Source organism: Macaca thibetana, chromosome 8, assembly GCF_024542745.1.
Source record: "Macaca thibetana thibetana isolate TM-01 chromosome 8, ASM2454274v1, whole genome shotgun sequence".
Lineage (NCBI taxonomy): Eukaryota > Metazoa > Chordata > Mammalia > Primates > Cercopithecidae > Macaca > Macaca thibetana.
In genome coordinates this window covers 97035102-97060531 of record NC_065585.1, presented here as the reverse complement: position 1 = coordinate 97060531, position 25430 = coordinate 97035102, and the positions used below count along the sequence as shown (strand labels likewise).

The 25430-nt window shown below is 48.3% G+C and overlaps 2 protein-coding genes across 13 annotated transcripts in view; one reads left to right on the top strand and one right to left on the bottom strand.

Moving 5' to 3' along the window:
- Positions 1-14508, top strand: part of SPIDR (scaffold protein involved in DNA repair) — a 480217-nt gene extending 465709 nt beyond the window's left edge. For 11 of the 12 annotated variants that reach the window (XM_050800368.1, XM_050800370.1, XM_050800372.1 and 8 more), the window contains 4 exons: positions 5443-5536; positions 7395-7509; positions 7873-7926; positions 13914-14508. In XM_050800368.1, coding sequence (XP_050656325.1) covers positions 5443-5536; positions 7395-7509; positions 7873-7926; positions 13914-14057 — 407 coding nt within the window. In that variant the 3' untranslated portion in view covers positions 14058-14508. The remainder of the gene's footprint in view (positions 1-5442; positions 5537-7394; positions 7510-7872; positions 7927-13913) is intronic. The other variant, XM_050800369.1, reaches the window with a different exon arrangement.
- Positions 14509-15507: 999 nt separating this feature from the next.
- On the bottom strand, positions 15508-16819 carry CEBPD (CCAAT enhancer binding protein delta). Its single transcript, XM_050800433.1, has one exon. The coding sequence runs from the start codon at positions 16712-16714 to the stop codon at positions 15905-15907; it is 810 nt and encodes a 269-aa protein (XP_050656390.1). The 5' UTR covers positions 16715-16819; the 3' UTR covers positions 15508-15904.
- Between the last annotated feature and the right edge of the window lie 8611 nt (positions 16820-25430).

Below are 25430 nucleotides of genomic sequence, written 5' to 3'. Positions count from 1 at the left end.
CTTATACATATTTTGTTAGATTTATACTGAAGTATTTCATTTATTTTGTTGCTATTGTAAATAGTATTGTTTTTAATTTCAAATTCCAATCGTTCATTGCATTTCATAGGAAAACAATTAACTTTTTGATATTAACCCTGCAACTTTGCTGTAATCACTTAGTAGTTCCAGTGGTTTTTTGTTGTTTCTTTGGGATTTTCTACATAGAAAACTAAGTCATCTGTGAACAGTTTTCTTTCTTTCTTCTCAATCTGTGTAGCTTTTATTTTCTTGTCTTACTGCATTAGCTAGGACTATCAGTACCATGTAGAATAGCAGTAGTGGGAACAACCTTGCCCTGTTCTTAATCTTAGGGGTTAACCATGTACTTTCTCACCATTGATTATGATGTTAAACAGAGGGGTTTTGTTGTTCCATTTGCTGGAGATAGTATCACTTTGGAAGAAAATAATATTAGCTCTCCTTCCCTTCTTTTATTACACTCTTCCTTTCCATCTACCTACCTTTGCATCTGCACTTTATATTGTTAAGATTGGTAACATTCTGTTGTATAACTATAATTAAGCTTTGCACACATTTTCTACAGATTGATTCTCAAAGATGAAAAAAATAAATGGCATTTATATTATTATGATTATACAAGTTGAGTATCCCATATCCGAAATGCTTGTAACCAGAAGTGTTTTGGATTTTTTATTGGTTTTTTCATCCTTTTTTTTGAGATGGGGTCTTGCTGTGTTGTCCAGGCTGCTCTCAAACTCCTGGGCATATTTTGGTTTTAATGTTTTTGAGACAGGATCGTCCAGGCTGGAGTGCATTGGTGTGATCATAGCTTCCTGTAACCTTGAACTCTTGAGCTAAAGCAATACTCCCACGTCAGCCTCCTGAGTAGCTAGGACTACTGGGATGGCACGCACCACCATGCCCAGTTAATTTTTGTTGTTGTTGTTGTTGTTGAGACAGAGTTTCACTGTGTTGCCCAGGCTGCTCTCAAACTCCTGACCTCAAGTAATCCCTCAGCCTTGGCCTTCCAAAGTGCTGGGATTACAAGTGTGAGCCATTGTGGCTAGCCACGTGTCTTTATATAAACAACATATAGTTGGTTCTTGTTTTTCGTTCACTCTGATAGTCTCTGTTATTTAATTTGTGTATTGAGACCATTCTCATTTAAAGTGATTATTCATATAACTGAGATAATGTCAACTGTATTTATAACTGTTTTCTATTTATTGCACGGCTTGTTTCTTTTTTTTTTTGTCTTCCACTCTCTTTCTAACTATTTTCATTTTTATTGAGCATTATGTTTCCATTTTCTCTTTTCTTTCAAAATATCAATTATACTTTTTGGTTTTTTTTTTTTGAGACAGAGTCTTGCTCTGTCGCCCAGTCTGGAATGCAGTGGCACGATCTCAGCTCACTGCAAGCTCCGCCTCCCGGGTTTACACCATTCTCCTGCCTCAGCCTCCCAAGTAACTGGGACTACAAGTGCCCGCCACCACACTCGGCTAACTTTTTGTATTTTTAGTAGAGATGGGGTTTTACCGTGTTAGCCAGGATGGTCTTGATCTCCTGACCTCGTGATCCGACCACCTCGGCCTCCCAAAGTGCTGGGATTACAGGCGTGAGCCACCGCGCCCGGTCCAATTATACTGATTTTTAAGTTTTTCTAGTGGAGTTTGCAGTACACTTTACAGCCAATCAAGTCCACTTTCAAATAACACTGTCCTGCTTCACAGGTAATGCAGGTACCTTATATCAGAGTGTTCCTGATTTCTTTTTTTTTTTTCTTTCCCATCCCTTGTAACACTCCTGTTATGCATTTCACTTACTCAAAAGGTATAATCATTGATTACATTATTGTTGTTATTATTTAAATAAACTATCTTTTCTATCAATTTAGAATTAGAAATGTAAAAGATTTTATTTTACCTTCATTTATTCCTTCTCTAATACTCTTTCCTTCTCTATATAGGTTCAAATTTCTGACATTTCATTTTCCTCATATCTCATCATTTTCATGTACCATTCCCTGTGGGCTTCTTCTGCTTCCAGGCCTGCTCTATAGCTGCCCTGCAGGCCCGCATATAGGGCTCAAGATTTGTAAACAGACTTATCACAGAGGCAGGGCTGAGTGCTGCCAGATCCTTTAATGAGAACCAGTCAACTGGGCATTAAGAGAAAACAAACCCCCAGCTGCAAAATAACAAAGATTATCCAAGCCTCACATGCAGGAATGCCCATAGCAAGGTAGCAGCTAGGCAGTGACCTGCTCCTACACAGTCCTCAGCCTGCACACCTGCCAGCCACGGGCCTGCCCACCTCTATCAAATCCAGGCAAGGCTGGAGTCCTCACTGCTGTTTGGCAATAGCAGTTGCCCCCATCTCAGCACCTCAGCCTTGCTCGCTTCTGCCCTGCCGTGGTCCAGAAGGTCTCGGTGATAACATGTACCCTGCATGGCTCCAAGGGGACCCCTTCACTTCTGCAGAGTTGGTGCTGGGTTTGGGCAGCTCTCTCAACAGCTGAACGAGCTGAGCGTCTGGGTCTCAGATGGCTGAGTACGGAACGTTTTCTCTGAGCAGAGTTTAAAAGGACCCTGAATGTATTCTGAGCATGGAGCAGTCACTCACTAAGAGTTGGCAGCATCCCTCTGTCCATCCAGGCCTCAGTGACGGGGTGAGGGGGAGGCACTCACTCCTTGCTGGTGTCACAAGGCCTCCTCGTCTCTGTTCTCCCTGAGTGGCAGCTCTGGGGTGTGCGGAAATGTCTCTCTGCTGTGTCTTCTGGGGTGAAGTCGTTTGGCAATGCTGGTTTTCCCTCCCTCACTCTGCTCACCACCTCTTTGTCCACCACTCACTAGCGATGGGACCTGGAGCAGGGATGCAGGAAGGGATGCAGTAGGCTCACATCTCTGTGGAAAGAGTGATGAACTCCTGTCTAAACCCAGGCTCCAGCCTCTAAATAGAACACTTGTGAGCCCTGACTTCTTTCCATCAGGAGATAGGGAGGAAGAGGGTATAGCAGAGTTCAAGTTACTGAAGAAATGTGTGCACCAGGCTGCGGTGAACGCCAGACCCACCCATCCTGAGGTCCCTTTGAAAGGACCTTTTTAAAAAGATGTGTTCGTAGCTAGCAATACACCCTTCCTAAACCTAATTACAAGCTATTTCTGCACATAAGCAAAGTAAAGACGTAATGGCAAACTACTGGCAGGTTCATGAGTATGGTGTCCTCAACCCTGATGTAAACTATCTTTTTCTGTTGCTCCTTTAAGTGAATGTCTTTTGTTTTTGTTTTTGTTTTTTTGAGACAGAGTCTCTCTCTCTCGCCAGGCTGGAGTACAGTGGCGCGATCTCGGCTCACTGCAACCTCTGCCTCCTGAGTTCAAGCGATTCTCCTGCCTCAGCCTCCCGAGTAGCTGGGACTACAGGCGTGTGCCACCACACTCAGCTAATTTTTGTATTTTTAGTAGAAATGGGGTTTCATCATGTTGGCCAGGATGGTCTCGATCTCTTGACCTCGTGATCCTCCCACCTCAGCCGCCCAAAGTGCTGGGATTACAGGTGTGAGCCACTGTGCCCGGTCTTAAGTAAATGTTTAATCATACACTTCCCAGCCATCTCTTGAAATTTATTTAGGGTTGCCAGAAAAGATTTCCACAATGGCTTATGGACCTCAGATGAAATGTATTTCCTCAACTCGTTCCTTATTCTCTAATTGGAAGGAAATTGCTTAATCCCATGTAAATGTAAATGCTGTTAACACCCATGGATATCCTAGCATAAAAAGGAACTTTGGCTGGTGGCAGTCTACTTTTTATTAAGGTAGCAGTCATTCAAGCACCAGTAAACCAGTGAGCGGGCCTTTGGTGGGCCTGCAGGCCCTGGGCAGGAGCCAGGCCACGGTGCCAGATATGCTGGGGTCTTGGGGATGCAGCCGCTCCTTTCTCCCCTTGCACCTCCTCATGCGCCTGCCTATTGTGAATTAGTCAACACTGCTTTCCAGCTGCGTTATGAGCCTTTATTGACTTTGCTTTTCATCCCTTTGACCCACTTTGACAATGTCATTAGCTAGGGCAGCCTTTTCAAAATCAAGATCTATTATTTTCATTTTTTAAAAGCCATTCAAGTATGCATTGCATGAATGCACTTTAATAAACCAAGCCTACTCATTCTCATACTTCTGATTTATCCTCTAAAGGTAATTTTTCTCCCAATGTTTGTTCTAGTGGGGAATTAAATTTTTTGCACCAAGAGTGGAAAGGAAGACCCTTCTATTTTTCTAGAAACTCAGATTTTACTTTGTCTTCAAACATCTAATTTCACCACTTTTCAACAAGGACGTCTGCGATTTGCTAGTGTCTTAAGATGATATCTACAGTGCTTCACATCCAAGAAAATCAGACCATCCCAATCCCAAGCAAGCACTGACCAACTGTGCTTGCCCGGCCTCAGCCCTGCCATGGTGTGCAGAGTCCCTGTGCTGAGGTCCCATGTGGCCCACCCTGGTTGCTTTGTGGACCCCCTCACTCCCTTCCTCAGGAAGCCTTCCATGACCCTCTGGGATGCCCAGGGGTGTCTCTGACGCACGTCTCAGGTGTCTTTTCCATTTGTCAATTTACCATTTATTTCATCTTTTTTTTTTTTTTTTTTTTTTTTTTGGCAGGGGGTGGGGGACAGGATCTTGCCCTGTCACCCAGGCTGGAGTGCAGTGGCATAATCACAGCTCAAACACTCGTTACTGTGTTAAGGAGTCTATATACTATTAATGTGCTACAGAAAAAGCACAGACCTGGCCGGGCGCGGTGGCTCAAGCCTGTAATCCCAGCACTTTGGGAGGCCGAGGCGGGCGGATCACGAGGTCAGGAGATCGAGACCATCCTGGCTAACACGGTGAAACCCCGTCTCTACTAAAAATACAAAAAGAAATTAGCCGGGCGTGGTGGCGGGCGCCTGTAGTCCCAGCTACTCCGGAGGCTGAGGCAGGAGAATGGCGTGAACCCGGGAGGCGGAGCTTGCAGTGAGCCGAGATCGCGCCACTGCACTCCAGTCTGGGCGACAGAGCGAGACTCCGTCTCAAAAAAAAAAAAAAGAAAAAAAGAAAAAGCACAGACCTAAATATGCAATATGGGGAATGTTTGAGGGACTGAGGGCCAGCTCAGCTGTGGTGATGTAACTACGTATGCATCTGGAAAAATATCCCAACGAAAATACTTTGGTTAGGTGGTAATATGCAGGCAGGTTTTAAAATGTACTTCTTATTGTTATAATTTTTCTTTGTACAATAAGTGGAAATTATAAAAAGCTTAGGAACATATATATAAACTCACAAGTAAGGAAAAAAAATCACGAGGCCCCTCATGTTGTCCTCTGCACATGGAGGAGCAAAGGAGTCGGACAGGGCAGAGCTGCCTCTGAGGTAGGCTTTCCTTCTCTTGGGCCTAGGCACTGTGGTTGGCGTGGACGAGAGCACTGCTTTCTCATGGCCTGTGTGTGACATGTGTGGCAACGGGAGATTGGAACAGAGGCCGGAAGACAGGTAAGGGGACAGGGGCTGTCCTGAAAGCCCTAGAACCCAAAGGGCACAGAAGCAACCCAGCCCCCAGAACCTGGGCCTTGCTGCCTCAGGTGACTCCCTCGAGAGCTCAAGGGGCAACCTCCGCCTCTGCTGAGCGGCAAGGGAAGAGGCCCCTGGGGCCCGGTGGTTTTTCCTTACTGAGATTTCTGCTATTTCTTGCAGCTGCTCCTGTTATGAGATAGAAGTGCTGGGTTCGTCCCCACCTCCTTTATTATCAGTCAGGAGAATTAAAAAAACAGGACAAACATGAATAAGTGAGAAAAACTTGGTGACTACATATAGCCTGGTTTTTGTGAAAGGTGCAGATGTTTACAGAGACCACATTTACAGTGAGCAGCTGCTGCACAGATGTCCCTACCCACCCCATTGTGCTGCCCTCCCTCAGGGTCTGGGCCGGTGTCAGTGCAGTGCAGTCCATCCCTGTGAAGTCAGTCCTCCGGCCTCCCAAGTGCAGTGTCATGTGATAGAAAGGGACAGGCTCATTACTTTTCTGCTCCTTAAAAAGCAAAGAGGTGGCCAGGTACAGTGGCTCACGCCTGTAATCCCAGCACTTTGGGAGGCCAAGGCAGGCGGATCACGAGGTCAGGAGATCGAGACCATCCTGCCTAACACGGTGAAACCCCGTCTCTACTAAAAATACAAAAAATTAGCCGGGTGTGGTGGCGGGCGCTTGTAGTCCCAGCTACTCGGGAAGCTGAGGCAGGAGAATGGTGTGAACCCGGGAGGCAGAGCTTACAGTGAGCCGAGATTGCGCCACTGCACTCCAGCCTGGGCGACAGGGTGAGACTCTTGTCTCCAAAAAAAAAAAAAAAGCAAAGACACTGGCACGGTGGCTCACGTCTGTAATCCCAGCACTTTGGGAGGCTGAGGCAGGCGGATCACGAGGTCAGGAGATCCAGATCATCCAAAAATTAGCTGGGCGTGGTGGTGTGTGCACGTAATCCCAGCTGCTCGGGAGGCTGAGGCAGGAGAATCTCTTGAACCAGGGAGTCAGAGGTTGCAGTGAGCTGAGATCACACCACTGCACTCCAGCCTGGTGACAGAATGAGACTCTGTAATCCCAGTACTGTGGGTGAGGGGATCCACCTGCCGAGGCAGGTGGATCACTTGAGGTCAGGAGTTCAAGACCAGCCTGGCCAAGACGGTGAAACCTCATCTCTACTATTAATTTTAAAAATTAATTTTAAAAATACAAAAATTAGCCAGGCATGATGGCACACACCTGTAGTCCCAGCTACTCAGGAGGCTGAAGTGGGAGAATCTCTTGAACCAGGGGGAGGTGGAGGTTGCAATGAGCTGAGATCACGCCACTGCACTCCAACCTGTGTGACAGAGCAAGAGCGAGACCCCATCTCAAAAGAAAACAAAGCAAAGAGCAAATGTCTTCTTGGCACGCCTAGGCTGGTGGCCTTACACAAGCCATCACTGGACCGCGTGGAAGAGATGAGCGCATGTGCAGGCATGCATGGTAGCACAAAACAGTGACTGTGCTGGCAGCTGAGAGCCGACTTTCTCTCCCAGGCCAGGGGGCAGGCTGACACCTGGCCTCCCAGGCTCTGACTTCCCTTCCTGGGAGGCTCAGCATCCCCTCCTCTGCTCCCCTCATCAGCCTCCAGCCAGTGCTACTCGAAGCTGATGTTCATCCCTTGGACAGGCTGAGTCCAGGCAGCTGCAGGCCTGTCTCAGAAACTTGATTCTGAGAGTAAAGCCCCGTTTTGTATCTCAGCAGACACTCATGTTTAGGAAAATATCTCCCACTGGAGCTTTCCTGACTTGTGCCTCCCGGGGCCTTGTCTTTCCTTGGCTTTTCATGTACCAGAGGCGCCTTTTCCTGTGGGGACTGCTCCCGGGTTGTCACATCTCCTATTCTCAAGAGGCACCTGCAGGTCTTCCTGGACTGCCGCTCAAGACCCCAGTGCAGAGTGAAGGTCAAGGTAGGAACCAGGCCAGAGCACGCACTCACTCCTAGCTCACTCCAACATAGGGAAGGTGAGACCGAGCTGAAGCAGGTGCACATCCTTCTCACATCTGCAGAGGCAGTGGGACTCGGCTGGGATGGGTTGCATCTGGAGCTCCCTCTAGGTCCTAGGAGCTTCCCTAGGAAAGGTGGGAGGATGCATCCTGTGTGAACACAGTCTCTCCATGTTAAAACACATCTTTGACCTAAGACTGTGAGACCAAAGCTCTGAAGACAGGTAGTTTGGAGGTAACATGTTAATTTTTGGGAATGAGTGATTTAACTTGAGCACTTACTGTACTGGAAGAAGTTTAACCCAGCCCTGCTTCTGCTCTTGCAGCTGTTGCAGCGCAGCATTTCCTCCCTGCTGAGGTTTGCCGTCGGTGAAGATGGGGTAAGTGTTAGGGGGCCCAGCCCAGGGGGCCCCACACTCGGTAGCCTGCATGAGCAACTCATCCCCAGAGGAAGCCCCCACTCCCAAATGTGTTCCATTACAACCCATCCCACTAGGAAGTGGTGTAGATACTCAAGAGTCAAATGCAGATACGTCTGCCATTCAGGCTGATGGGTTCCTTTCCTCTGTGGGAATGAGGTTATTTTGGATCATCCTTGAGGTAGATGCAGGAAGCTGTCCCCTGGCTTTTTGTTTTGTTTTGGTTTTCGTTTGTTTGTTCCTTTGTTTTGAGACAGAGTCTCATTCTGTGTCTAGGCTAGAGCACAGTGGCATGATCTCGGCTCACTGCAACCTCTGCCTCCCAGATTCAAGAGATTCTCCTGCCTCACCCTCCCGAGTAGCTGAGACTATAGGCATGAGCCACCACTCCCAGCTAATTTTTGTATTTTTAGTAGAGATTGGGTTTCACCATGCTGGCCAGGCTGGTCTCGAACTCTTGACCTCAGGCGACCCTCCTGCCTTGGGCTTCCAAAGTGATGGGATTACAGGCATGAGCCGCTGCGCCCACCCTGGCCCCTGGCTTTGATTACAGAAACACATTTTTGAGGTTGGAGTCCTACTGTCAAGGTGTCATGTTAATTGGATGGAATTCCCCAAGATGCTTTTTTTTTTTCTTTCTTTTTTTAAACACTGGGTATTCCAGACTCTGAATAACCGGCAATGTGACTGTCCTGCCCTGAGAGTCACTGTGGTGAAGCTTAGTAAAGCAGGGTGGCTCCTCCAAGAAAAGCCACCTAAATATATAATTGATGGGCCAAAGAGTTTCTGCTGTGTGAAATTTGACCCTCATAAATGAGACATCTGTCCTGGAGATGCCACCTGTGTCGTGTCAAAGCCATCTAAAAGCACCACAAGTGGCTCATGGAATAGCCACAGAAAGGGACCAGCCACTCAGTGGCCCCTGGGCACAGCCCCAGTTCACAAGAGACATCTGGAACCAGAGAGGGCTCCACATCCAGGGAGCTGACTTGGGCCATACTGGAAGGGAGTGTGGTGACTGGGGAGGCCAGTCATGCCTGGAGCTCTGTGGTCAAATAGGGGTCTTTGTCTAATGGGTCGCCATGGCCAGAGTCTAGCCAGAATATTTTATTTTATTTTTTTTAGGCAGAGTCTTACTCTGTCATCCAGGCTGGAGTGCAGTGACACAACCATAAGCTCACTACAGCCTCGAACTCCTGGGCTCAAACGATTCCCCCGCCTCAACCTCCCAAGTATCCAACCCAAATTTGTGGTGATTTGACCTGTCCTATGGAGACTCCTCCCTGCCCCACTACCCCTGCCACCCTCTCGCCCACTGCACCTCAGGAGGGGCCAGCAGCCCCGTGAGGCAGAGCAGCAGTTTGTCCTCTCTCATCTAAACCATGTCTATCAGAGTTGGATTAAATTGGAACATGGATAAGTCTATGAGCGGGAGCTTTGAGGATCACAAGTGACTACACACTAGAATCACCTGCATGCTCTAAAGAGTTTCTGCTCTTGGGCTGGGCATGGTGGCTCATGCCTGTAATCCCAGCACTTTGAGAGGCCGAGGCGGGCAGATCACCTGAGGTCAGGAGTTCAAGACCAGCCTGGCCAACGTGGTGAAACCACATCTCTATTAAAAATACAAAAAAATTAGCCGGGGGAGGTGGTGCGCATCTGTAACCCCAGCTACTTGGGAGGCTAAGGCAAGAAAATCACTGGAACTGGGGAGGTAGAGGTTGCAGTGAGCCGAGATTGCGCCATACTCCAGCCTAGGCGACAGAGCAAGACTGCAGCTCAAGATAAAAAAAAAAAAACAGCTTCTGCTTCTTCCTGGCACAACACCCACCAGCTTTAAAGCTCCTCAGTGTCCCCGAGCTCAAGCTCGGAACTGTCCCTGAGCTGCTGCACACAGGGATTGAGGCTGAGGCTGGACTCATCAGCAAGTGTTCCCCAGTGGTACAAAAGGTGAGTCATCACCACGGGCCAGGAAGTGAGCCTACCACATTCTCACGTTTCCCCCTTGAACCTCCCAATGTCCCAGCAAGGTAGTGCCCATATTTCCCTGCTAGGGGGATGAGTGCAGTGCCCAAGGCAAAGACATCCCACAGAGGGAAAGTCATTGTTGCCCCACAGAGTGACCACCTGCAGAGTTGGGAGCCAGCCCAAGGGGCATAATGGGGAACAGCATATGTGCTTTCCTGTCCTTAAGGAAGTTTAAGTGTATAACAGGCAACCGACCACACAGCGGTGCCTGTCGGCCAATTCCTTGTCTCCTTGTCTGAGTCCTGTGGGGAGGGAGGAAGAAAGGAGGAGGCAGTGCCCAGAAAGTGGGGAACTGCCCACAGCTGATGGAGTAGAAGTTTCCAACTAGCAGGGTTTGAGTAGGTGCTAAAGATGGCAGATCTGAGTTTTCAGGGAACGCATCTTGATGGAGAATGTTGGGAGAAAGCATTAGAAACGCGCATTTGAGAACGCATGACAAAATGAACCAAAACCCACAACCTCAACAGATTCAACCAACAACACCTGGGCATGGCACACAGCTCTCCAGCTGCTCCATACTACTCAGAAGGGCAGGGCAGTGCTGTGGCAGCAGCTGCCTGCTGGGCGTAGCTGGTCACCATCCAGGAAGCCTCCAGCAATGGACAGTGCTTGACACCCCTTCCAATCCCCACCCCTCTTTAGAGATCCAGAGACCAGGAACCCTGGCAGAAATCCTCCTTCCTTCACTTGGTTTCCTTCTGGCTAAGGCGCTTGTTCCTCCTGTACATTTAACTTGTCAACTAGAATATTCCCATAGGTAAAAGCCCTGCTTATAAAGAGCTCAAAGGTGTGTGTACCTAAGTGCACGTGTGTGCACGTTGTGCAGTGTGTGTGCTTCAGAGCACTTTTGCCCATGCGCATGTGTCCACTTGACTATGCTATGTATGCACATATGCTTGACATATGCGTACATGGGTGTATGTGTGTGCATATGTGTATGTGTATGCATTGGGTGAGGGCCAGAGGGTGGCAGCGGCCTTAATATCACCTTTTTGGGTGCTCTGGTTTCAGGGCTAACACCAGTGACTATGGGGTAAGTTCCAAGCCTGGAAGTAGACAACTTAGGAGGCTCTTTACCCCATGCCCAGCTCTACTCACAGTGGCTGATCAGGTCTTTACTGCAGATCTGGAAAGAAGCTGATAGAAGATGGGTACCAGAGGGGCCTAGGTAGAGACGTTAGCTGAGAGACACCCAGTATGGATTCTTTCAGTTTTCTGGGTGAGCATGCACATTCACCAAAATTCAGAGAATCAAACTGGGGCTTTCCACAAGATCCGTGACTCCATTCCCTGGGGCAAATGTACTGTTTCGGTTAAGGTATGTGAGTGTTAAGCTTTATGCCTGTACTGTAATGTGTTCAAGCTGCAGATGTGAAAACAATAGGATTGTCTGTAGTTGTGCATCTCATTTCTCAATAGTAACATTATTGTGACATGGAACTTGAAGTTTGTTTCCTTGGCTTTCAGAAAAGGAAAAGTTAAAGGAACATGTATAGTGATTTTTTAAGAGAGAGCACATTTTATACCTGTGCAGACACACATTCATATGAATAGTGCTTGGGAGTCTGCTGATATAGTTGTTTAACCCTCTCCATGTTAATTTCTCCCACACATAAAAGATTTATTACTTGGGCACAGTGGCTGACACCTGTAATCCCAGCACTTTGGGAGGCCCAGTCGGGCAGATCACCTGAGGTCAGGAGTTTGAGACCAGCCTGGCCAACATGGTGAAAACTCATCTCTCCTAAAAATACAAAAATTAGCCAGCATGGTGGTGTGTACCTATAATCCCAGCTACTTGGAAGGCTGAGGCAGGAGAATTGCTTGAACCCAGGAGGCAGAGGTTGCAGTGAGCAGAGCTCACACCACTCCATTCCAGCCTGGGTGACAGAGCAAGACTCAGTCTCAAAAATAATAATACTAAAAAATTTTAAACTCCATTTACAAATAATATAGCCAAACCTAACATTTTACAAATAAATGATTTTTTGCTGGCTTTTTCCAAGTCAGAATTGTGTACTTTTACTCCAGAAGACCACAGGGTCATCTGTTTCACACTTGCACAAACATGCAAGACTAACTGAAACTGTAAGACAACAGAAGGGTGTCCAGCATGCCGCCTCCACCCTCCCTCCCCGTGCGGTGACCCCCTGCTTCTGCTTCTGTACCCACTGGTGTCCCCTCCAGTCCAGCAGCCTGGAGACTCTGTCCTGCTCACTGCCATCTCTTCAGTGACAGGCCCACATGGGCTCCTAATAAACCCCTTAATATCACCTTTTCGGGTGCTCTGGTTTCAGGGCCAACACCAGTGGACTGTGGGGTAAGTTCCAAGCCTGGAAGTAGACAACTTAGGAGGCTCTTTACCCCATGTCCAGCTCTACTCACAGTGGCTGGGAGCGAGTAAGCAGCTGCACTTGCTGTCCATGCCACCTCAGAGCCCTTGGGAAGGCCTCAGCTTCCATCGCCAAGTTCCGTCTCTTCACCTGTCTTGACCAGTAACACCCACTGCCCCTATCATTACATTAAACCATTCTGTTGACTTTATTCTTTTTCACCAAGGAAGCCAAAACTCTTGACAAAACACAGTGAATAGGCACCATGCCTGTCTTACAAATGGGAAAATAAAAGTCCCCCCACGAGTTGGCATCAGTAGCGTTCACATCCCCGACTGATCCTGACATTTATTTTTACAAAACAAACCATCTCAAAACTTGGTGGCATCAATATTCATTCTGTGCACAGAACTCTTGTTTGGACAGGGCTCCATCAGGATAGCTCCCCTTGGCTCCGCTGGGCATTAGCGGGTGCCTCCAAGGTTGGCAGGAGTCACTGAAGGCTCCTATGTCCAGGCTGCAGCTCTGGCTGGACTCCCTCACAGCATGTGTGGATCCCAAGGGCCAGCTGGAAGCTGGGCAGTTTTCCTAACCAAGCGTAGAACATCACTTGGTGTCCCTTCCACTGCACTCTGTTCATGAGAAGCCAGACACTGAAGCCAGCTCAAACTCAGGGAAAGGCAGTGAGACACGCACCTTTGAAGGGAAGGGCACCAAGGAGCCACACTCTCCCTGCTTTGGCCACACTGTCTGGCTTCTCCATCCTGTCTCTTTGGCCATGACACCATAATGATGGGAGGGGTGAGTTAACAGACACCAAACAGAACTGCTGTAGCAACTGCCAAGTGCCTTGCACAGAGGAGGGGTGTGGGGTGCCCGTGATACTACACTGCAAGTGGCGTTTCCTTCTAGGGCTTTAATCTCCCAGAAAGACAGAGATGCAATATCTCAGTGCTTTTGAGCCTTTATTTTCAACCCTACCCGCAGCAGCATAATGCAGCTTGATCTATAATGGGGTGCACCACACCCTCTCAGCTTCATCAGGGATGGGGGCCAAGGACTCCCTGTACCTGTCTCATCTGGAGATGAAACTCACCTGGGACTAACCAAAAAGAATTTGAAGAAAAAGCGAAGTCTCATTACAGAAACACAGATGTTAGCCCAGTTTAACTCTAGAAGAAATGGGATCCTATTAAGGAAGGAAGTTTGGGGCAAAGCACCAGGAAATCCCTTGACCGGAAGTGTTGCTAGATTGAGGAAGTGTCCTAAAGGAAGTGGGAGACAGCTGTGGGCACTGTGTGCCCAGCCCTGGCCTTCCCAGCAGAGCCTGTGTGCATCATGTCCCACCCAAGTAAAAATAGAATTCATTTACCAAAATGGGGTAGTTCCTTCACTTGCTAAAGTAAATGGATATATATATAGGTAATGGCTCTTCATTTGTTTCTCTTTCCTACCACTGTTCTCAGCCATTTGAGGCGTGGAAGGTTGTGGACTGGGGAAACCCACTCTGGCTCTGGTTGTCCCTGTTGTTGGAAACAGTATGTCCCAGGCTGTTTGCTTTAACCAGCGTGCCTTTTATCCCTGCAGAGCTACGAAGTGAAGAGTGTCCTGGGAAAGGAGGTGGGGTTGTTAAATTGTTTCGTCCAGTCCGTAACCGCCCACCCGACCAGCTGCATTGGATTGGAGGAAATCGAGCTTCTGAGTGCAGGAGGGGCCTCTGCAGAACACTAGCAGTTGCCGCAGGATCTGTGAACTTTGCAGTGTGGCTGCAAGGGTGGTGGTGGTGGTGGTGATTTGGGGTAGTTACTTGTTAACTATGGACACAGTGAATGTAGTTTACGATCTTGAAACATATTTTTCTGGGGAAATGTTAAGATATAGTTTTGTGAACTGTAAATCAAAATACCTTTTTCTACAGTTTTATGTTTTTTCTGCAAATTTAGGAACATATTTACTTTTGTTTTCACATTGAATCTTAAGCTTAAGCTCTTCATTTGGTATTCAGGCAATATATGAGAAGAAAAAATTTTGTTCATTTGTAATTTTAACAAGTTGAACATTTTACCAGGATTGAGCATGTTTTTCTTACAGTGTTTGTTTTAACATTCCCCCAAAGAATACCCTGCAAAGCGTAAACCTTTGCCCCATACTTACTACTGTTCTATTACAATAAATGTCAAACTTAAGCACTTCGCAGTTCACTACTTTTTGGAAAATGTTCTAGGGAACTGTATCAGAGGTGAAACTGTTACCCATAAAGTGTAGCTCTCTGAACCGGTCTGATCGTCGCTCTGCTGAATGGTGGTGGGGATAGCTGGCTCCACCACACACCTGTTTAATCAGGCTGGGTAATGTGCACGAAGAGCAAAGATCACAGACTAAGGAACAGTCCCTTATCATTTGCTTTGCTGGCAAAGATTTAAACCAAGAATTAATCATCTTTGGACACTATATTTTATTGCCTTCCTCATAGAAATATAATCATGACAGGCCATGGTTAATAAGAAACGTAGCAACCTACGACCAAGAAATGGTGCCTAATACCAAGTGTTCCTGGGGTAAAGGCAGAAGGCTTTTTTAAAATTAAATCTTAAAACATTGCAATTACAGGCAAGACAGCTGGTCTTAAAAGCAGTTTTGTGACTGCCCTTTTAATCCACTACATGACTATTCCGGCTTTTCTGGAGCACTTATGAAAATCTTCTTGACTCTGTCCACAAGACTGAGGAAAGTGAAAGCAAAGTCCCGGGAAAGTGGGAGATGATTCAGCCGGGCTTCTGCCCTTCGCCCCTCCAGCAGCCTCTACAGTTAGGGAGCTCTTGGACTGTTCTTAGCAGGGGCCCCCCAAACAGCCAACCCTTCCCCACGTCTTGGGGAGCGCACCTTCCGCTGGAAAACTGCTAGCTTACCTGAGCTCAGCCGTGCTCCACCGAGCTTAAGCAAGTTAAATAAGACTAGGAGGGAGCCTTTAGCGCGTTTCAAAAGCAACACAGACTCTCTCCTGAGCAGCTCAGGCCTACTGCCCATCCCCCCGCTCGCGCACACACACACACACACCTGGCGCCCGGGCTCCCTGGTGCTCGCTGGCTGCGGGTCCGGAACGCACCCTTCCCCAGCCGGGTCCTGCGCCACCGACGGACGGGCGGGCGGGCGGGAGTCACTGCGAATATAGGAAGCAAGGGCGGTTTCAAATGCTGCTTTATTCTTACGAATACTGTAAAAATTAATATAAAAAAGTGAGCATGCTCAGTCTTTTCCTCTTATCTACAATACAAAGGGTTTGTCTGAAAAGTCTTGGTTTTTTCTTTTTACAAATGTACCTTAGCTGCATCAACAGGAGTAAGATGTAGAAAAAGCTACCATTACAAAAATAATTTAAGGGAAAATAAACACGTTTAGCTTCTCTCGCAGTTCAGTGGTGGTAAGTCCAGGCTGTAGCTTCTTTGCGCTCGTATGTCCCAAGAAACTGCAGCGGGTGCCCGGTGGCTCTGGCTGCGCCGGGGCACGGCGCGCTCCGCTCCGGGCCGTCGGGTCTGAGGTATGGGTCGTTGCTGAGTCTCTCCCGCCCCGGCCGCGCGTTACCGACAGTCTGCGGTCCCGGCGGCCGGCAGGAAGGGCGGGCTGGGCAACTGCTTGAAGAACTGCCGGAGGCCGGCCAGGTCCCGCGTGAGCTGCTCCACGCGCTGGTGCAGCTTCTCGTTCTCGGCCGACAGCTCCACCAGCTTCTGCTGCATCTCCTGGTTGCGCCGCTTGGCCTTGTCGCGGCTCTTGCGCACCGCGATGTTGTTGCGCTCGCGCCGCTGCCGGTACTCGGGGCTGCCGCGGTCCGGGCCCCTCTTGCCGGCGCTCTTCTCCCGGGCGGGGCCGGGCGCGGGTGTTGGCCCGGGACTGCTGCGCGGCGGCTCCGGCGACGTGGGCGGTGTGGGCTGCCCTGCGGCCGCCAGGCTCACCACGGTCTGTGCGCACGCGGCCACCTGCGCGGGCAGCAGCGAGCCGGACGCGTCGCCGTCGCCCCAATCGGGCTCGCGCTTGAGCGGGCGCGGAGCGGCGGGGCCCAGGCCCAAGGGGCGCGCGGGGCCGCCGGGCAGAAGCTCCAGGGGCCCCGCGCCGCCCGCCTTGTGATTGCTGTTGAAGAGGTCGGCGAAGAGCTCGTCGTGGCACAACTCCAGGGTGGGCACAGCGGCCATGGAGTCGATGTAGGCGCTGAAGTCGATGGCGCTCTCGTCGTCGTACATGGCGGGGGCGGCGGCCCCTGGCTCGCCTAAGGCCCCCGGCTCGGCCCCGCGTCCCGGCTTGCCAGCTCGGCCCGGCTCGTAGAAGGGCGCAGGCTCCGCAGGCCAGGGCGCGCCGCGCGCCGGGCCGTCCAGGCTGAAGAGGGCGGCGCTCATGGCGGCGTCGGGCCGGGCTCTGCGTCCAAGCGCGGCTGTCACCTCCCTGGGCCCAGCCCCGCCGCCTTTTCTAGCCCCGGCTGACGTGCACGCCCCGCCCCGGCTCCGGCACAGCGGGGGCGCCCCAGGGCCGCGGGGGAAGGGGCGGGGGCGCCCTGGGAGACCCCCGGAGCTGCCCGGAGCCTTCCAGGGGCACGTCCTCTCTCTGCTCCTCCCCTGGACCCCCTCCCAGACCCGCGGGACCCCCAGGCGCGTTGCAGTAGGGTGCGCGCGCTAGTGCCCCCTCCCCGGCCCGGGCCGGCCCGCGCTGCGCTGCTGGGAATGACACTCCCTCTGCCCGCACTCCAGGGCCTTCTCTCCTTCCTGTTTGTGGGCTTGGAACCTCCTCGCTCCTAGGGGCTGGGAGTGAAATCAAAACCAGGACTTGGCCACAGCACGCGCGCCCCAGGCCGGCTCCTGTCGCCGGAGGGCGGGGGGTGGGGACACGTGGGAGAGGACCCGCGCGTTCAAGGATGCCCCCCGACCGTGGGCACGCGTGTGAGACCCTGGCCCCGCGCCTCCACCGTGGGACCAGATGCGGGAAGAGGCGCGGGGGACGGGACGTGGGGACAGCCACAGCGTCGTCGTAAGGTCCCCAGGTGGCGGCCTGGCAGACGGGGAGGGCTGCCAGCACCGCACTCGGGCGCCTCAGGTAATGCGGCCCGGTTCTCGCTGTTCTCCTCGGAGGTCCCGGGTCCGGCCGGCCCTGGGGGTCGAGGCCCAGCGACGCGGCTGCTGCGTCCTGGCCGAAAGGGCGGCGCGACCCCGTCGCCAAAAGCAGAGCAGATGAGGGAGACGCAGTCACGACATCGTGTCCTCCGCCGGCCCCTCGAGGTGCGGGCTCTCCCGCCGCACGCCACTCCCCGACCCCGCAGAGCCCAGCGCCCCCCGCCAGCTCCCGCGCCCGCGTCTCTTCCAGGTCTACGGAAGCAGTGCCATCGTGTGGCAGTATCTGCGTTAGACCTGTTTTTAGTTTCAGGCTCTTTCCCTGTTAAATATTCCAAAAAAGTGGCTTGAACGTAAAGTAGTTGGGTCCCTTTTGGGAGACAGGTAAGATATCTACCAGTAGCTATAGCAGGGTGCAGATGGGCCTTGGCTCATGATGGGGTTACATCCCGGTAGACCCATCGCACACTGAAAATGTCTTAAGGATGGGCTTTGTCATGTGTCCTGCAATTTGAGGCAGGCATTTCTGGTCAGACCCATTTATTATTTTGAATTTAAAATAAAGGTTTTTTCAGCCGGGCGCAGTGGCTCATGCCTGTAATCCCAGCAGTTTGGGAAGCTGAGGTGGGCGGATCACTTGAGGTCAGGAGTTTGAAACCAGCCTGGCCAACATGGTGAAACCCTATTTCTACTAAAAATACAAAAATTAGCCAAGCATAGTGGCGCGTGCCTGTAATCCCAGCTCTTCAGGAGGCTGAGGCAGGAGAATCGCTTGAACCCCTGAGGCAGAGGTTGCGGTGAGCCGAAATCGTGCCATTGCACTCCAACCTGGGCGACAGAGCGAGACTCCGTCTCAAAAAAAAAAAAAAAAAAAAAAAAAAACTGAAATGGGATCTCACAATGTTGTCTAGGCTGGTTTCAAACTCCTGGGCTTAAGAGATTCGCTGGCCTCACCCTCCCAAAGTGCTGGGATTACAGGCGTGAGCCACCATGCCCGGCCCAAATCTATTAACTCACTATCCCTAGTCACACCTGCTCCATGTCGAGTCTCTTCTTCCGTAGGCCTCTCACCAGATCTGCGTTGAAACACCAAGCCCTACTAACTGTGCGCAGTTTCTGCAGTCAGTTCCAGAGGTCATTTCTAATGTTGCATTATGGGATATTTAATAGGTTTCCTAAAGAACAAACGTATTTCTTTAGAGTGACTCAGAGGGTACGCAATGATGATGTCACACAATTACCTATTAAGACTCGAATCCAGCAATGCATATAAGTGTGGACTTACACACATCCAGAAAAAGTTCTAGCACAATTTTTTTCGTTCTCATATATTTAAGAAGCCACAGAAACACTATTAAAGCCCTCCCTAATCACTTAGGGAATGCAAAATAAATATTTATAAGAGATTACCATATCCTCCTAAAAACAGCTCAGACTATTTTCAGTGAGATGATTTACTGATTCCGATAGTCAACATAATTACTTTTTATTTTTATTTTTGAGACGGAGTCTTGCTCTGTCGCCAGGCCTGAGTGCAGTGGCACGATCTCAGCTCACTGCAACCTCCGCCTCCCGGGTTCAAGCGGTTCTCCTGCCTCAGCCTCCCGAGAAGCTGGGATTACAGGCGCATGACACCACCCCGGCTACTTTTGTATTTTAAGTAGAGACGGGGTTTCACCGTGTTAGCCAGGATGGTTTCGATCTTCTGTCCTCGTGATCCACCTGCCTCCACCTCCCAAAGCTACATTTATTAACACTAAGTTGAGTTTACCTGACAGTGATGCATATTGAGGTGCTTTACAGGAAGTGGTTAGAAAGCGCTTGCCTAGGCCTGGCGCAGTAGCTCACACCTGTAATCTCAGCACTTTTGAGAGGCCGAGGTGGGCGGATCACCTGAGATCAAGAGTTCAAGACCAGCCTGGCCAACATGATGAAACCCTGTCTCTACAAAAATACAAAAATTAGCCGGACATGATGGCAGGTGCCTTGTAATCCCAGCTACTTGGGAGGCTGAGGCAGGAGAATCGCTTGAAACCTAGAGGTGGAATTTGCAATGAGCCAAGATCACACCATTGCACTTCAGCCTAAGCAACAGAGTGAAACTCCGTATCAAAAAAAAAAAAAAAAGGCCGGGCACGGTGCCTCACACCTGTAATCCCAGCACTTTCAGAGGCCGAGGCGGGCAAATCACAAAGTCAGGAGATGGAGACCATCCTGGCTAACACTGTGAAACCCCGTCTCTACTAAAAACACAAAAAATTAGCCAGGCGTGGTGGCAGGTACCTCTAGTCCCAACTACTAGGGAGGCTGAGTCCAGCCTGGGCGACAGAGCAGGACTCCGTCTCAAAAAAAAAAAAAGAAAAAAGAAGAAAAAAAAAAGAAATTCAGGAGGTTGAAAACTGTTAAAATGTGTTTGAGTTAATATATGCTGTTAATATATGCTCTTGGGGTCCGAAAGCCAGTCTGACTTCCCTTCATTCATAGGATGAAGCTGACCATAATTCAGCTGTCTCTCATCCTAGGGATCATATTTGGATACTTCAGATGGCAGAAGAGCAGTTCTGCTCCAAATTGCAGTCTGAAAAAGTAAAACATTTTTGAGCACTGCTCTCTAAACGTAAATATGAAATTAAGTTTCAAGAGATGGGAAACTTTTTAGTGCTTTCTTCAGATTTTTATTCTCAACTACCAGATTAGATGGTTTTGTTTACCTTCTGCCTTCAGGCTATTCTAACTTTACGGCTTATTTTTCTGTTTTTGTGTCACAGTAGGATTTTTTTTTTTTTTTTTTTTTTTTTTTAGATAGAGTCTTGCTCTGTTGGCCAGACTGGAGGACAGTGGCACGATCTTGGCTCACTGCAACCTCTGTCTCCCGGGCTCAAGCAATTCTGCCTCAGCCTCCTGAGTAGCTGGGATTATAGGCATGTGCCACCATGCCCAGGTAATTTTCAGTACAGAAGAGGTTTCACCATGTTGGCCAGGCTGGTCTCCAATTCCTGACCTCAGGTAATCTACCTGCCTTGGCCTCCCAAAGTTCTGGGATTACAGGCATGAGCCACCACACCCGGCCATGAAATTTTTATATGTTACATGTTTATATCCAAAAATACTGACTTTTTTAGGATGAACCTTATTGCCAATGTGTGAGTTTGGAAAAGGAAGGACAAGAGTCAAAGGGACAAAATTATTGGTTGTTGGGGTCACGCACTCCTCATGCTATTAAAGCATGCGCATGTCATTGAAACCTGCTGTGATTGGTAACAATTTATATGTGTGCTTCAGCTTCTAGAATCTAAGAGGCTGAGTCCCCAGATTGTAAAGTAGCCAGAGCTGACAACAGGCATTGGATTCTGTGGGTTGGGTGTCCCACCTGCCAAATACCTGCTCACATTCTCCACAACAGAAAAGGAAAAGCAGTTTGTCTTCCCAGCCTACGTTTTCATCAGGTGGATTCATCCCTCCCTGGCCCACACCCGGCAGCCCCTCTGCCAGCCTCCTTGCACCCCAGGTCCCCAGCTGCCTCCTTGGTGACAGTGATGCTGCAGCTGCACCTGCACCCAGGAAGGGTGCAGCAGGTCTGGACTCACAGCTTGCTCTCCCTGTCCAATCCGTTCTCCAGATGGCCGCCCAAGAGAGCCTGTCACATCACTGTGTTCCTTAGAATCTGCTGAAGCTTTCTTGCCCTAGAGAATGGAGTTTCAGTTCTCAAGTGGGAGCCCTCCACTGCCCACTTCAAGAAGAAGTCATTTTCCTTTCACAACAACTGGCACCTGACTCAACTCCAAATACCAGGACCTGCCTGGTTTCCTGTGTGTGAAGCTGATGGTTCTACCGAGAGCCCTTTCTCCTCTGCACCACTCCACTGGCAAGAGCCTTCCATCTGTTACAGACTGGCTTAAAATGGTGCCTGCCTCGATGGTGCTTTCTGTGACTGACTTAATCACTTCCTCATCTGACTTCTCAGGAAAAATACATCCCACATCTTGTCAATTATTAAGTGCGCTTTTTAAAATATTTCACTGAAATTCAGATGCATCTGACAATCACTGTTGTCCAGAGTGTCAGTTAGGATGTTTGTCTTCGTCCACATACGGGTGCCAGTGGCTGGGAGTGAATCCTGAGAATGATGGCGGAGAGCACTTTCTAAAAAAATGCTACAGCGCTCGCTGTCTTGATGGAATGGAGAGCAGTGGTGTATAAAAACCCGCAGGGCAATGACTCTGAAATGAAAAGTGATTCAGAGGAGACAGTGAGTGAACATGAAAGCATTTGGGAATATCTTAAGCAATTTACTTATATTGTCCTTTTCTACATGTACATAAGAGTGATATATTATTAAAATCAATGTCTGAAAGAAATTAAGTTCTTTCTATGAGTACAAAATCAAAATTTTAAGAATTATGAGAGAAGCAACATCACCAAAAATGGCATAGTAAGGAATTCCGGTGCTCCACGAATACAACTGTCAAAAGCCGTCCTAATCAACTTTTACAGAACTCTGAAATCTAGCCACAAACTTACAGCAACCAGGGAAAGTATAATGAAGAAAGAAGCTGCTGCAATGTACTAAGAGAGCACTGTGGTGTTTTAAACTGCCTGCTTGCCATCCCTCCTTCTCCAGATCGCTGGTGGCCATGAAGTTGGCAGCATGAATTCCCGACACAGGCTGCTAGTGCCAGAGTGAACAACACAGACTCTGTTCTCAAAGAAACAGGGGAGTGTGTTTGGACCTGGCTGGCAGCTCCCTGATGGACTAGAGCAAGGGTAGCATTTGCATTTGGGCATTTGCCAAGAGCAGCAAGGGCAAAAGTACTGGCTGTAGCAGCCTGAGACAAGCAATAGAAAGACCAAAAAGTCTGGGAAGGAAGAGCTGGAGGAAGAACATAAGTGGGGGAATAGGGCTTTTAAAAGCTCTTGCGTGTACCAGGGAATCACGTGCATGCCCAGCATGGGTGGAGTGCTCAGAAAAGGCCTGAGAAGACCCCAAGCCTCCACTTCTGGCTGGCCTTCAAGATGTGCACATTCAAGAAGAGAAAGCTAAGACAGAATTATAAACAACCTGGCTAAGTGTTAAAGGAGTATGCCAACACAGAGCCAATCTCTAAAGACTGGAAGAGTTTCTGTAGGTATGTTTTTGTTTGTTTGTTTGTATTTTCCCTCTTTCTTTTATGGGTTGGGGGTTTTCGGTATTTAAGGTTACTCTGTTAAAAATACTAGCTGACCACTAAGCTAATGGAACACAGACTTCAGCGGCCTCACACAACAAACAATACAGATGTTACAAAAGTAGTTTTGAAAAGTCAGTAACAAATAACAACAGCCCACAACAAATAGCAACAACAAACCTTTGGAGGGTGGGGGCAGAATTTACTTTGCAGAGTTGCCACATTGTAATTATCAAAATGCTGAGTTTTTGACAAACATTTATGAAGCATGCAAAGAAACAAGAAAGTATGAACCATTCACAAGCATACTCTGAAGAAATTAATAGAAATTATCCCTGAGGAAGCCAGACATTGGACTTAGTGGACAAAAACTAAATCACCTGTCTTTGAAATGCTCAGAGTTAGGGCAAACCATGTACAAAGGACTAAGGAAGCCAGAAGCATGAAGTATCACCAAATAGAGAATATCAGTAAAGAGAAAGAAATTACCAAAAAGAACCAATTATAAATTCTGGAGCTGAAATGAAATGAAAAATCACTAGGAGGTTACAACAACAGGTTTAAACAGGCACCAGAAATAATGAGACTGGGTGTAGTGACCCACACCTGTAATCCCAGCACTTTGGGAGACCAAGGCAGGCAGATCATTTGAGGTCAGGAGTTTGAGACCAGCCTGACCAACATGGTAAAACCCTGTCTCTACTAAAAATCCAAAGAAAATTAGCCAGGGATGGTGGCACATGCCTGTAGTGTCAGTGACTTGGGAGGCTGAGGCAGGAGAATCTCTTGAACCAGGGAGGCAGAGGTTGCAGTGAACCGAGGTCATGCTACTGCACTGCAGCCTGGGCAACAGAGCAAGACTCCATCAGAAGGAAAGAGAGAGAAAGAGAGAGAGAGAGGAAGAGAGAAAGAAAAAAGAGAGAGGGACGGAAGGAAGAGGGAGGGAGGAAGGGAAGAAGGAAAGGAAGAGGGAGGGAGGGAGGGAGGGAGGGAGGAAGGAAGGAAGGAAGGGACAAACTTGAATATAGGACAATTGAAATTATGCAGCCAGGGAAGCACAAAAGAAAAGAATGAAGAAAAGTGATCCAAGCCTAAGGGACATGTGTGACATCATCAAGTAGATCAACATATGCATGACGAGAGTCCCAGAAAGAGGAGACAAGGAGAAAGTAGCAGAAAGACTACCTAAACAAATAATAGGCCAGGCACAGTGGATCACGCCTGTAATCCCAGCACTTTGGGAGGCCAAGGTGGGTGGATAACCTGAGGTCAGGAGTTCAACACCAGTCTGTTCAACATGGTGAAACGTCATCTCTACTAAAAATACAAAAATTAGCCAGGCATAGGGGTGGGCACCTGTAATCCCAGCTACTTGGGAGGCTGAGGCAGGAGAATCGCTTGAACCTGGGAGGCAAAGGTTGCAGTGAGCTGAGATTGTGCCACTGCACTCCAGACTAGGGGACAGAGTGAGACTCCATCTCAAAAAAAAAAAAAAAAAAAAAAAGAAAGAATAGCCAAAATGTCCCATATTTTATAAAATACATGATCTATGCATCCAAGAAGCTCAACAACACCAAGTAGAGCAAACTCAAAGAGATCCATACTTAAAAACACTATAGTCAAATTATTGAACACCAAACAAAAAGAGACAGTCTGGAAAACTGCAAGAGCAAAATGACTCATCACATACAAGAGATCCTGAATAAAATTAATAATCAGTTTTTCATCAAAACCATGGTAGTCAGGAGACAGTGGGATAAAAGAAAAAAAGTCAACCAGGAATACCATATCCAGCAAAAATTGAGACATTAAGACATTTCCAGCTAAACAAAAACTGATGTATTTCACAAATAGACCTGCTCTAGAAATCCTAAAGAGAGTCTTCCAGGATGAAACAAAAGGACATCAAACAGTAACTCAAAAGCATGCAAAAACAAAGAACAATGGTAAATGTAGCTACATAGGTAAATATAAAAACACTCTTTGGTTTACAACTTCCTTTTTCATTTTACTAAATAGTTTAAAAGACAAACCCCTGAAACGAGAATTGTAAAGCTATGTTAATGGGCACACAATATATAAAGATGCAGTTTGTGATACTACAACATAAAGTGTGGGAAGAGGGGCACGACAGAGCTGTAAAGGAGCAGAGTCTTTGTATACTATGAAACTCAGTTGGTATTTCATTAAAATTTGGTTGATATAAAGTTAATTGTTATTCCTCAAAGTAAACACTAACACAAAAACTAAAAATACATACAGAAATGGAAATAAGGGAATCAAAGTGGTGTACTGGAAGATGTCTTCTGGTAGGCGAATGGATAAACTATGATACACCCAGTTTCTAGCCATGAAAAGACATGGGAGGAAACTTAAATTCATATTGCTAAGTGAAAGAAACACATCTGAAAAGGCTACCTCCATGCTGTATGATTCCAACTCTGTGATATCCAGGAAAAGGGAAAACTATGGACATAGTGAAAAGATCACTAGTTGCCAGGGGTTCAGCGGGAAGGAGGGAGAGATGAGTAGGTAGAGCACAGGGAACTTTTAGGGCACTGAAACTAGTCTGTATGATACTATAATAGTAGATACATTTGTTTAAACTCACAGGATGTACAACACCAAGAGTGAACACTAATGTAAACTATGGACACTGGTTGATAACAGTGTGTTAATGTTGGTTCATGGATTGTAGAAAACACACCACGCTGGCTCAGATTATTGGCAGTGAAGGAGGGAGTGTGTATTGGGACGGGAGCAAGGAGGCCTATGGGCATTCTACCTTTCACTAAATTTTTCTGTGAACATAAAACTGCTCTAACCATAAGGTCTGTTTTTTTAAA